At 22.6% G+C, this 14,651-nt stretch overlaps 2 protein-coding genes across 3 annotated transcripts; both read right to left on the reverse strand.

The window, feature by feature from the left end:
- Positions 1-3,347: 3,347 nt before the first annotated feature.
- Positions 3,348-3,716, reverse strand: OCT59_013485 (uncharacterized protein; the record flags this gene model as incomplete). Its single annotated transcript, XM_025326700.2, has 1 exon — positions 3,348-3,716. One exon carries the CDS (start codon positions 3,714-3,716, stop codon positions 3,348-3,350), a length of 369 nt encoding a protein of 122 aa, XP_025174859.2.
- Positions 3,717-4,695: 979 nt separating this feature from the next.
- OCT59_013486 (uncharacterized protein) lies at positions 4,696-5,192 on the reverse strand (the record flags this gene model as incomplete). 2 transcript variants are annotated; one of them, XM_066141552.1, is made up of 2 exons in its annotated part: positions 4,696-5,051; positions 5,147-5,192. In XM_066141552.1, 2 exons carry the CDS (start codon positions 5,190-5,192, stop codon positions 4,696-4,698), a joined length of 402 nt encoding a protein of 133 aa, XP_066001681.1. The 2 variants fall into 2 exon arrangements, with proteins under 2 accessions (XP_066001681.1, XP_025174860.1); XM_025326701.1 differs by having other exon boundaries at positions 5,119-5,149.
- Positions 5,193-14,651: the final 9,459 nt, after the last annotated feature.

Below are 14,651 nucleotides of genomic sequence, written 5' to 3' on the forward strand. Positions count from 1 at the left end.
TAATATTCTCAACATTGTTCACATGATACATTTTGAATTCAATTTCCTTCCTACTTTCTCGCGAAAAACAATTGGTTGAAATTTTCTTTTTCAATATCTTTCTTAAATTTAGAATCAACATCATTCGCCGTTACCAATTTAGAACATGATCTTTCAACTTGTTCTTCAGATTTATTTGATTTATTTTCTTTAGATTTAGTTTTGTAAATATTTCTTGCGTTCAATAAATACGAGATACTGCGAGTGAACTGAAAAGTTCGATAGCAAACTTGTGATTACTATAGTAAGCTACCTTTAAAAATTAACAGATTAAAATTGTAAGTAGACTAACGTGTTAATTATGAAACCCAATTTTATTAAAAAAGGATTAAATCTAACCAATTAATTACCCATTTAGTTTTAACCCTTTATTTCTGAACCAATATTCAGCATCACATAATATGACCGATCGAGAATATTCTCTCCTCATCTTTCTTTCGACTACGTACTCTGGATCTGACATCCTAAATTTTGCTCTCTAGTTCACATTCCATATGAAATCCGTATCTGCCACAATACCATAAATATTGGTAAATTCTCTATTCTCTGAATAATTTTGCGTTATCGAACTATCAAAGATTCCAGCTGAATATTATTCTGCAAAATATCCTTCTGTAAATTATCCCTGATCTCAGTAACACTTCTTCTGCCATTTGAACATAAAATCATTACGAACCGTACTTGTTCTTGCCCTTGATTAAAATGGACTTTATAAATTTAAAAGACCTACATAAAGAACAAGAAATATGTAGCTTTTATTGAATTTTGAGTTCAGCTCGTCAATGAGATATCGTACCACCCATTTCTTTTCTATAAAATAATAAATAAATTGTTTAATAGCAACTACACAAAAAATTCTCAAAATCTAGTTCTACGGTATATTCTCGCAGAATCCATAGAGTTGGCACACGAATAAAGATTTTGATAGAATTTCTATAAACATTGTAAACTAGAAATTTGCCTGCAATGAAGCAGCATAGAATTTTTACATTGTAAAACATCTCGAAGGTTAAACTTGACGTTGTGGTAAGATATGTTAATTTCTCCCGTATCTCAAACTCCACTAGTTATTTGAGGTTGTCACTATTTGAATTACCATAATTTTATCATACTAGCAAGACTGCATTTTAATGTTTATGTGAGCAATGGAGAAACTCTTGAATAATAAATGAAATATAAGCATCTTCAGGGAACCGCACTATTATTCTTTCGGACATTATGTATTAGTTTGTTCATTAACCGCAGAGGTAGTGATGAAAGTAGCCGAGAAACTTTTAGAAGTGACAATAATATTTCTTCCAAATTAAAAATCGTAAAAGGCAAAAAAAAAATCGGTATATACTGTGAGAAATCAATCGTCGCACAAATTGATTAGCGGCACGCGCCACTTACAGCATTTAAGTGGGTGAATCTTCTTTTTCTTTGAGCCTATTGTACTCAACAAAATAACAGACAGGACGACTTCTTGTTGGGGTTAGATTCGTGATACTTAATGTCCTTCTTATACTATATGTAGAAGTTATATCTAAAACTTCTTGATTCTCATTCTTGTTTATAACATAAAAAAAACTCAATACAATGCGGGCAAGATTAATCTAAAAGTAATGTGAAATAATTAAATTAACATATTCTCGAAGACATTGTTTTTGCTTTATTAAAATCTACTAAGTCGAAATCGGTTACGGTAAGATATTTGTTCATCGACCACTGAACCTCTTTTTTATAAGCGCATTTTAACTGCTAATATTATATTTATAATAAAAATTTCAAAAGAAGGAATATTGAAATTTTCAAATAAATTTTATTTATCTTATTCTTTAAGAAAAATTACTCAGTATCATTATAGGACTTATTTTCTACATTATGCAATTTTATACAATATAGTCCAAAAAGGAGCTTTTATATCAGCAATCGTCATATTCTCTAATCACGATGCCCATTAGTTTCTAACTATCTATTTTTTTTCATATTTTCTTGATCAAGCTGGTTTGGGTTTCAATTCCACATTTTTACATACTGTATTAGGTCATGTAAATTGGTCATGTGCTTAATCAAACAATTAGTGTAATGAATTTGGCTCGCCCAGTGATAATTTCGGTCAAGCATTAGAACAATCGAACATCGATGATATTTCAATCATGTGATAGGCGGTCATTGTCTACATTTCAAAAATAAAAATAAAAAAAAAATATGTACTGAACCTACAAAAAAATATATACAGCTATAAATTGGAATTACTGTTTCAACACTCAAATTTAGCCTTTATTTTTTTCATTGATAACAATACAATAAATTATAATAAATTAGTTGAATAATTAAATATGTCGTAAAAAAAGATTTATGCTAGATTCTCCTCTGTTTCATTACTACTTGATTTCTTGTTATTTTGCTTTTTTTTATAATAAAAAATAAATGAAATACATATAAGAACAATAATTACAAATAAGATTATAGCTACACGTGTTCTTGATACATCTTCATAAAAAGCTAAGAAGAACTAGCAGCAGCTGATGCTTCCGTTTGAATAGGAGCAAACCTGTTAATTATCACCAAACATCGTTGGCGTATTTTTAACTGTGTCATCATTGTAATTAAACTTAGCTAATAATGACCATTTATATTTCAATGGATCTGTCACATTTAATTTATATAAATCATCATTCCCACTATTTATTAAAGGATCATTATTTGATAGATTTCTACTTTAAAATTTGAACAATTATTAGCATTAAATTTTACAATTTCATCATAAGAAGCAACCAAAAGCAGAAATCATATAATTTTCAACCATTAATGATGTGTGTTCACTAAAAGTTCCAATAGGATTTCTACTATTGGTGTTGACCATTCATATGGTATTTTTGAGGTATCCAAGACTGACAAATGTGATAAAGCTGGTACTGATGGTTTTAATACTCCATCGAATACAATAACACGTCCATCTGAAGCTATAAAAATCAAAAATAAAATTTAGCAATTATAAATAAAATTTACAAGGATGTTCAGGTAATTTTAAACAGCTGTATGATCGATACGCACTTCAGTTGTTTTACCAGTTGTGTTCTATTGTGTTCACAAGAAAAAGATAATTAGTAGATTAAACCATTTTAAATACCACAATTTGCCACGTATCAATCGTGTCATTTATAGTGTCATAAATTAATAAATTATCCACATCATTGACTTGTCCACCAATAAATAAAATTTGACCGTTTGGAACTAAAACTTGTGCATATTTACCATAGTGACTAGAGGAAGGGTTTTTTGAAAGGATTAATGGACTTGAAGCACTATAATTGATCCCCATATTAATTGTATCGAAAATTACCACGTTTTTTTTCATGAAAAAAATTTGGAAGTAAATAGGATTTGCCGGTTTTCTCATCAAAAGTCCATACTTCTTTAATACTAGTAATAGGGTTCATGGGTTGTAAAATTTTGACATTTTGGTTTATATTCCATTTTTTTAATGTAGTATCAAATATATTAACATAGAAATTACTAGCGAATTCTTCCAAAAACATTATTTTATTACCACTCGGGATTGGATGATCGTAAAAAAGGTTATCTGGTTTAGGTTTAATATCCGCCGTGAGATCTATCCATTTGGAATTTTTAACAAGTTCGTCAGTGTCTAATGATATTCCTGCTAAGTCTACCAAGACAATAAACCCCATCTTCTATTAAAATTGCTTGGATATCAGTAAATGTACAATTTGATAATATGATCTGATTAAAAATTATTAGAACTGTCGAAATTATTAACTTTGATAATAATAAGCATCTCATTTTTTTTATATACGATTATTTTATAAAAATGTAAGGAACAGAATGAGGAGAATTAAACCGATGAAAGAACCCTCTTTTATTAAAAAGGGAAATTAAAATTATCACATAGATATCACTGTGATAAATGTGATAAGTGTAAAAAGAATGAAACATTTAATTGTACGATAGAAACACATTTGTATTCTTATTTCGAACTTCTTGGCCATAAAAGATCTAATCAAATAAAAAAAATTTTAAATGTGGCAATCTTTTTTGTGATGCGCTTTTTTTCTTCATTTTCATTTATGGAATTGGAATTTTAAAATAAAGATAAAAAGTATTTTCAAACTTTCATGTAAACGTAATGTATGATATATCATACGTTTGTTTTCGTACAGAATTTTCTTGATAGTAATTTTATCAAAAAGTCATGTATTGTTATTCAATAAAGTAAAAAATTATCCGATGCGTAATTAGGAATGGAAAAGGTCCGGGTTGAGCTACTTTGAGTCGGTTGGTATGGTACATCGGTTCCAAATCGGTTTTGATAAATTTTATATGTATTTGACTCAGATATGGACCAAACCGATTATGGAACCGAACCAGTTTTTCGGGTTTGACTCAATAGTATCGGTTCGGAACAGAACAGAACCGATCGAGTCGTCCCAATTCCTATGAGCTGCCGCTATACATACGAACTTGAATCGGATGTTATGTATTATGAAGTTTTTTTTTTAATTGTTTAACGTTAAATTTTTTATCAATTTATAATCATATATACTTAATATTTAAAATATAATAGACAAATGATAGTGCCGTCGTGTTTCAAGGAAGAAAATGTTTATTATAATCTAAATCTCTAAAATTAATATATGACAAAATATTTCTTTAAGTCGTAACTTTTTCCAATTCTTCACTAATAGATATATTTTCATTAATAGATATATTTTGTTGATAAATATTCTTATTCTTAATCTTACGTCTATATTGCTTTGCTTTATAAAAAATGTATATGCATATAAAGACTATCACTACAAATAATATTATGACAGTATTGCGTATTCCTAATCTAGAAGCTGAATAAACGCTAGGTTGAATTGTAGAATTCGTTGTGACAAGAGAATCATCAGAACTATCAAAATCGGAAAGAAAAGACCATTTAAATTTTAATGGATCTCTCATATCTAACTTATGAATATTATTATTTTCTAATGATGTAAGTATTGTTTCTGTTATATTTATACCTTTAAAAAAAAATATTATTATTAATTTCTAATAATATGTGAATTTTTTTTCGAAGTTAATATTTACCAAATGCAACAATCATATAATTATTAACCATGAACTGCTGCGTGTTCACTAAGAGCAAAAGGATTTTCTATCATTGGTGTTGATCACTCATATGGTGTTTTTGAGGTGTCCAAAATTGATAATTGTGATGAAGCTGGTAATAAATTTGATACACCACCAAATACAATAACACGTCCATCTGTATCTTAAAAAATTAAAATTGAATTTTAATAATAGTAAAATTAATATATTATATAGATAAATGTTTTTTTTTAATGCTTACTTAAAACAGCTGTATACTTGACACGCTCTCCTGGCGTTTCATCTACAGTATTCTATTATAAATAAATAAATAAATATATATATTAATTAATGAATCGTAAATTAATGTATTTTATTTAAAATGTTTTCATACCATTATTTGCCGTGTATCCGTTATGGTGTTATAAATTAATATGTTGCCCATCGATTATTGTTCTTTATTATCTTTTTTTCCACCAATAAACAAGGATTTGTCTATTGGGCAACAAAACTTGTGCAAAGTCAGTCAATCCAGAGGATTTACCCAAATGATTCCTCAGACTTGACAGACCATCTGAAATTGAATTAAATGTATAGGATTTGCCAGTTTTTCTATCTGTAACCCACTCGTTAGAAACTATCCAAAAATCAGGAATTTGCGTGCGTTTTAAGTAAACTTTAAGATCTTGTTCTATTTTTTCCCATTTATTTAATTTAGTATCAAATACGCTAATGCGGAAATTACTGCCTGTATTAAAGTAAAATATTTTATCATTATCTTTACCATTCAAAAGTGGATAACAGGAAAAACAGCCAATTGGTTGAGGGTTAATAACGCTGAGATCAATCCAATCTAATAATAGTACGTCTGTTAAGTCTACATAAAAAAATCATTAATTATACGATTGGGATAATATAATTTGTCCCAGATAATAAACTACTAGATCCATTTCCACCAAAAGTTATTAAGCAATTTGCAGAAATAATATGGCTTAAAATTCTTAGCACTACTGAAATAATTAATTTTAATAAATGCATTTTTTTATTAGCGTTTATTTAATTAATATATTAATAAATTAAATTTAAAAAAGAATAAAACGAAAGGGTTGGGATTATTTAAGCCTTCCCTTTTTATTAATTAGAATTATCCCTATGTGGTTTTATAAATAATAACAAGTTTTTGGTTTGTTAAAGCCAGTGGCGACTGTATTGTACTAGCGTTATACTTAATAATGATCTGATGTGGAACGAAGTGCATTATTAAGCACGCCTGTATGTTTTTGAATTTTGTGCGCCACAATAAGTCTTGTCAACATATTAGCGAACAAGTACCGTATATCGGCTATATCGCGGGCCACCCATGTATAGTACCCCTCAAAAAAGAAGTCACATTCTCCATTGATTTTATTATTTAAATAATCCAGCAAATATCTTAGGTGTGACGTGTAACAATACCCTAATTATTTTATAGGTTTATACACCCTCTATTAACGCGTAATAGGGGGGAGGCGTACGGGCCAAACCTCCGAAATTTGCAAGATACCCAGGGTACTGTGGCCCGCGATATACGGCAAGTTGTTACTGTGATTTGTAACATAATAATTTATTGTACATTTGAATTTTTTTAATTTGATTACATCAAGCAATAAATTAATATATATATTCATTTTAACATGTACTGTATATTTATACTTATACATCAAAAAGAATAAAGTTGGTTTATCAAGAAAAATAATTGATATGTCATTATTAATCCAGCAGATTTTCTTGGTATTCCTTTATGTTGACCAAAGCATTTAAATAATATTTAACAATATAAATTAAAAACAATTGAAATAAGTATAAAAAATTTAATTTAATTTTATGCATTGAGAATGGTTTTATATTATTATTATTATTATTTATATTTAATACTAATTGGAAAAGTTATAAAAAAAAAGATTTATTTAAATTACAAACTAAGAAATTTGTAAAATATTTACTACTCTAACCCTAGTGTTTAAATAATTCTAAGAAGAGAATACATATATTTAATATTTGTATAAAATATAAATAAAGGAATTATTTAAATTACAAACTAAGAATCTTTAAATAATTTTACTACTCTAGCCTTAATGTTTAAATAAATCTAAAATAAAATAATGAACAATTTTGTTGTCAAATATCACTTAAAAAAAAGATTATAAATCATTTAAAAATTCAAATAATTGATTAATTTTTATCTGTTTTAATATAATAAAATAAAATAAATTTTATATAATTAATTTGCAAGATTAAATTTATATGTACTATATTTGCATACCTAATGACTTCAAATCTTTAATTATATAATTATCCAAATTTTCACTTTCAAGAATTTCATTCAATTTATTACTAGTGAAATCAAGTAAGCGGCTTTTATAACATGCTTTTGAATGAGATTCAATAGCAAGATCACTATGCCGCCCAATTGGTGCATTTATAAATTCCATAATGTTGCTTTTTAATTTTTCATTAATTTCATCATTAGAAGGACAGTAAATCCATTTTCCAATAATCTTTACTACTTCTTTAGAAGATGGCCTTTCTGACGGATCTTCATTCCAACATTTTTTCATTAAATCTACATAGCATTGTGGAGTATTTTCAATAATTTCAGGACGTTCACCTTTACAAATACTTAAACTAAGTTGAATATCATGTGCTCTATTATTAAATGGTGGTACCCCAGATGTAAGTTCCCACATAATCATAGAAAAACCATATATATCACTAGCTGGAGTAAAAGATTTGCCTCTTAAAACTTCAGGAGCCATAAATGGTATAACACCATAAATATCATATTTTTTCAAAAACAATTTTACAGGTTGACATAATCCTAAATCACTAATATAAATTTTATCCTCATACTTATCATTATGATTTAAAATATTACCATCATGAAAATCACAATGAATAAGTTTGTTGCTATGTATATTATTAAGTCCAGAAATAATTTCGTACAACATATATAATTTTTTATTCCAATTATTTTCAACTATTTTTATTAAATTTTCTCTTAAATTACCTTTATTTGCATAATCCATTACTACCATATATTTTGAAGTATTTGGATCTTCTGTAAATCCATAAAAATCTATAATATCAAGTGAATTTAAACAATTACTATGATATTCCCACTATAAAAAAATAATAATAATTTATTAATATAAATAAATTTTAATTTAAATTATAAATAAAAATAATATACTATCATACTTCTTTTAAAAATTCATTTAAATTTTCATTTAAATTCTTGTGACATTTTAGAATTACTTCTTCATCTCTATTAACTATTAACCAAGTAGCTTTATATATAGTACCAAATCCTCCTTCATTAAGATATTTAACATTTTTAAATTTATTATAAGGAATCCATTTTAATTTTTTTTTAAGAATAAAATTATCTATAATTGTATTTTCACTTTTTCCAAATCTATAAATTTAAATAATTAAAATTATATTATAGATTGTAGTATTAGATTGTATTATAATTTATACAAAATAAATTATTACTTACTCTAAAATTTAAATAGGAATTTAATGTAATTTAAGTCTTAGTTTTTGGATAAATACATATAATAACCTATAATTTATATAATTTACAACTTACCAACTAAAGTAACAGATATTTTTTAAATAAAAGAATTTAATTAACAAATAAATATTATATAAAAATATAACAATAGAAATACTTACAAGCTAGATTATAAATAATTTTTTAAATAAAGAAATTAGTTAGTTTAAATTATATGTAAATATTATAATAATAAGTAATAATAGAATTAAATAAATAACTTACGTTCTATTAAATAAATAAAGAAATTAGTTAGTTTAAATTATATGTAAATATTATAACAATAAGTAATAATAGAATTAATTAATTAAATAAATAATTTACGATCTATTAAATAAATAAAGAAATTAGTATATGTAAGTATTATAATAATGAGTAAGATTGCTTGCCGAAACCTAGGGGTTTAGGCAAGATGGCGTTTCGCCGAAAAGCGAAATTCTGCCGAAACTATATTAAAGTTATATTAAAAAACTGGCAAAACTTTGGAGAAAGGCGAAACTGCCGAAACTTATTATAAATGCCGAAACTGCCGAAACTCTGCCAAAACTATAATAAATCTATAGTAAAATTTTGACGAAACTAATCGTAGGATTTTGAAGAGGTTTAGACAAGCAATCTTAATAATAAGTAATAATAGAATTAAATAAATAACTTACGAGCTATATTATTTAATAATTTTTTAAATAAAGAAATTAGTTAGTTTGAATTATATGTAAATATTATAACAATAAGTAATAATAGAATTAAATAAATAACTTACTCCCTATATTATTTAATAATTTTTTAAATAAAGAAATTAGTTAGTTTAAATTATATGTAAATATTATAACAATAAGTAATAATAGAATTAAATAAATAACTTACGAACTATATTATTTAATAATTTTTTAAATAAAGAAATAGTTAGTTTAAATTATCTATAAATATTATAACAATAAGTAATAATAAAATTAAATAAATAACTTACAAACTATATTATTTAATAATTTTTTAAATAAAGAAATTAGTTAGTAGTTTAAATTATATGTAAATATTATAATAATAAGTAATAATAGAATTAATTAATTAAATAAATAATTTACGATCTATTAAATAAATAAAGAAATTAGTATATGTAAGTATTATAATAATAAGTAATAATAGAATTAAATAAATAACTTACGTTCTATTAAATAAATAAAGAAATTAGTTAGTTTGAATTATATGTAAATATTATAACAATAAGTAATAATAGAATTAAATAAATAACTTACTCCCTATATTATTTAATAATTTTTTAAATAAAGAAATTAGTTAGTTTAAATTATATGTAAATATTATAACAATAAGTAATAATAGAATTAAATAAATAATTTACTCCCTATATTATTTAATAATTATTTAAATAAAGAAATTAGTTAGTTTAAATTATATATAAATATTATAACAATAAGTAATAATAGAATTAAATAAATAACTTACAATCTATTAAATAAATAAAGAAATTAGTTAGTTTAAATTATATGTAAATATTATAACAATAAGTAATAATAGAATTAAATAAATAACTTACTCCCTATATTATTTAATAATTTTTTAAATTATATGTAAATATTATAACAATAAGTAATAATAAAATTAAATAAATAACTTACGTTATATTAAATAAATAAAGAAATTAGTTAGTTTAAATTATATGTATTATAACAATAAGTAATAAATAGAATTAAATAAATAACTTACAATCTATTAAATAAATAAAGAAATTAGTTAGTTTAAATTATATATAAATATTATAACAATAAGTAATAATAGAATTAAATAAATAACTTACAATCTATTAAATAAATAAAGAAATTAGTTAGTTTAAATTATATATAAATATTATAATAATAAGTAATAATAGAATTAAATAAATAACTTACAAACTATATTATTTAATAATTTTTTAAATTATATGTAAATATTATAACAATAAGTAATAATAGAATTAAATAAATAACTTACGATCTATTAAATAAATAAAGAAATTAGTTAGTTTAAATTATATGTAAATATTATAACAATAAGTAATAATAGAATTAAATAAATAACTTACAAACTATATTATTTAATAATTTTTTAAATTATATGTAAATATTATAACAATAAGTAATAATAAAATTAAATAAATAACTTACAAACTATATTATTTAATAATTTTTTAAATAAAGAAATTAGTTAGTTTAAATTATATGTAAATATTATAACAATAATAAGTAATAATAGAATTAAATAAATAACTTACAATCTATTAAATAAATATTAGTTAGTTTAAATTATATGTAAATATTATAACAATAAGTAATAAATAAATAACTTACGATCTATTAAATAAATAAAGAAATTAGTTAGTTTAAATTATATGTAAATATTATAACAATAAGTAATAATAGAATTAAATAAATAACTTACGAGCTATTAAATAAATAAAGAAATTAGTTAGTTTAAATTATATGTAAATATTATAACAATAAGTAATAATAGAATTAAATAAATAACTTACTCCCTATATTATTTAATAATTTTTTAAATAAAGAAATTAGTTAGTTTAAATTATATGTAAATATTATAACAATAAGTAAAAATAGAATTAAATAAATAACTTACGAACTATATTATTTAACAATTTTTTAAATAAAGAAATTAGTTAGTTTAAATTATATGTAAATATTATAACAATAAGTAATAATAGAATTAAATAAATAACTTACTCCCTATATTATTTAATAATTTTTTAAATTATATGTAAATATTATAACAATAAGTAATAATAGAATTAAATAAATAACTTACAATCTATTAAATAAATAAAAAAATTAGTTAGTTTAAATCACTGGTAAAAAAATGATTTATCCTACACATATCTTACACATATTGGGTACTCAAAATGTAGAAAATCATACACAAATAATACACATATCATACACATATCGGGTACTAATATATATATCATACATATATCAGGTACCTGATAGGTATACTATATATATAAGTACCTGATATGTGTATGATATGTGTATTATTTGTGTATGATTTTCTACATTTTGAGTACCTGATATATGTAAGATATGTGTAGGATATGTGTAGGATAGACCATTTTTTTACCAGTGAATTATATGTAAATATTATAACAATAAGTAATAATAAAATTAAATAAATAACTTACAAACTATATTATTTAATAATTTTTTAAATAAAGAAATTAGTTAGTTTAAATTATATGTAAATATTATAACAATAATAAGTAATAATAGAATTAAATAAATAACTTACAATCTATTAAATAAATAAAGAAATTAGTTAGTTTAAATTATATGTAAATATTATAACAATAAGTAATAATAGAATTAAATAAATAACTTACGATCTATTAAATAAATAAAGAAATTAGTTAGTTTAAATTATATGTAAATATTATAACAATAAGTAATAATAGAATTAAATAAATAACTTACTCCCTATATTATTTAATAATTTTTTAAATAAAGAAATTAGTTAGTTTAAATTATATGTAAATATTATAACAATAAGTCAATAATAGAATTAAATAAATAACTTACTCCCTATATTATTTAATAATTTTTTAAATAAAGAAATTAGTTAGTTTAAATTATATATAAATATTATAACAATAAGTAATAATAGAATTAAATAAATAACTTACCAACTATTATTTAATAATTTTTTAAATAAAGAAATTAGTTAGTTTAAATTATATGTAAATATTATAACAATAAGTAATAATAGAATTAAATAAATAACTTACGAACTATATTATTTAATAATTTTTTAAATAAAGAAATTAGTTAGTTTAAATTATATATAAATATTATAACAATAAGTAATAATAGAATTAAATAAATAACTTACAAACTATATTATTTAATAATTTTTTAAATAAAGAAATTAGTTAGTTTAAATTATATGTAAATATTATAACAATAAGTAATAAATAAATAACTTACGATCTATTAAATAAATAAAGAAATTAGTTAATTTAAATTATATGTAAATATTATAACAATAAGTAATAATAGAATTAAATAAATGATTTACTCCCTATATTATTTAATAATTTTTTAAAGAAAGAAATTAATTAGTTTAAATTATATATAAATATTATAACAATAAGTAATAAATAAATAACTTACGATCTATTAAATAAATAAAGAAATTAGTTAGTTTAAATTATATAAATAATATAAATATAGATATTATATAACTTACACCCTGTAGTATTATTAATTATTAATTAGTTAGATATAAAGATAATATAAAAGTATTTACTGTAAATTATATAATATATATATTACTTACAATCTAATTATTTAAATTAAGAATATAATTAGTTGAATTATGTAAAATATTAAACATGAATTGTTTATAAATAAAAATTTAATATTTCAGCTTGTTTGGTATACCTTTAATACATTGGTCCATTACTATATTAAAATTCTCAAATTCTCTTCAACTTGAAAAAGATAAAGTAAATATTTTTTTTCTTTTTTTTTTATTATTGAACACCTTTATTAGTATGAATAAATATGGTAATAATATTTATGCAAAATACATTGTGCAAAAGTGTTGATCACAAGTACAAGCATTGCATATAGACTAAGAAATATGGCGCAGTAATTTCATGTAGATTATTTTGTAGATCTCTCAATTTTTTGATTCTCTTGATTTTCTTGATAAATTTGATTTATCTGATAAATTCAATTTATTTAATTTATTTATTTTATTTGTTATAGTTATTTTATTTTATTTATTTATTTTATTTATTTTATCAATTATTTTTATTTTTATTAATAGTGTTTTTACTCAGTTAGAAGGACAGATAGTTTGGCAGTTAAGAATTGTATTGTAGTATTCAGGTAGAACCCCATACATCACATATATAACTCACATTTGAGTTTTAGCAAATTCAATCAAAATTAGATTAAACTCATAATTTTAAATAGAGCAAATTGATTGAAAATTAATTAATAGTCAGGTTATATTTTGGCCAAAATTAAGTATTCCGGCCAAAATTAAGCATTTTTTAATAATTTAAATCCCAAATTAATATTATGAATTAAATTTTACATGATTCGGACAACATACAGTAACTGCATATGACAAAGTTTCAGATCATACATGCATGATTATTAGAGATGGTAAAACAACAAATTATATAATCGGAATTATGAATAAATATGTATAAGTTCAAAAAAAATTTTTATGCGCAAAATGTAAAATTTTGTGCGCACTATATGTAAGAGTAAAATATTACAATAATGTGCATTGCGCCTACTCCCAATGACTCACTGATATAGACGTGAAATGTCTATTTCGAAACTATATTCTACTGCGGTGGTGACTGATTGATATATTTTTCTACTCTTTCTCCTAATTGGTCTAAACATAGTTGAGATTATATAGATTATATATTAGATATTAAATAAAAACAGGCTAAAGTTGACGGAAAGCGTAGGGATGTTAATTCGGATTTCGGAAGAAGTTCACTAGAAATTGCATGTTTTGAGTATCGTTTTCTCTTATTATAATGTTAGTAACAAATCTCGTTTATAACATTCTTTTAACCAAGTTTAATTAATGAAGCTAAACAATTCAACTTGTCTATAATGAGAAATCAATATTTTAGTGGACAGGAACCTGCCTTAGAAACCGGTTCGGTTCGAAAAAATTGCTCATTTTAGAGATCATTTTTCTTTATTGATAATTAATTAAATTTATCGTCATCAATTTTTCAAGTGAAGTTACTTTTAGAGGAATGTTATTCGACTCATCTGAATTGAAAAATTTCAAAAATTGCTTCCGAACTACTACTTGATATCCCTAGGCAATAGTTAATGAAACAAGTGGGTTCATTTGCTATTACATTTTCGACTTTGTAACATCGCTATTACTCTTATTA

Source organism: Rhizophagus irregularis, chromosome 21 (genome assembly GCF_026210795.1).
Source record: "Rhizophagus irregularis chromosome 21, complete sequence".
Classification (NCBI taxonomy): Eukaryota; Fungi; Glomeromycota; class Glomeromycetes; order Glomerales; family Glomeraceae; genus Rhizophagus; species Rhizophagus irregularis.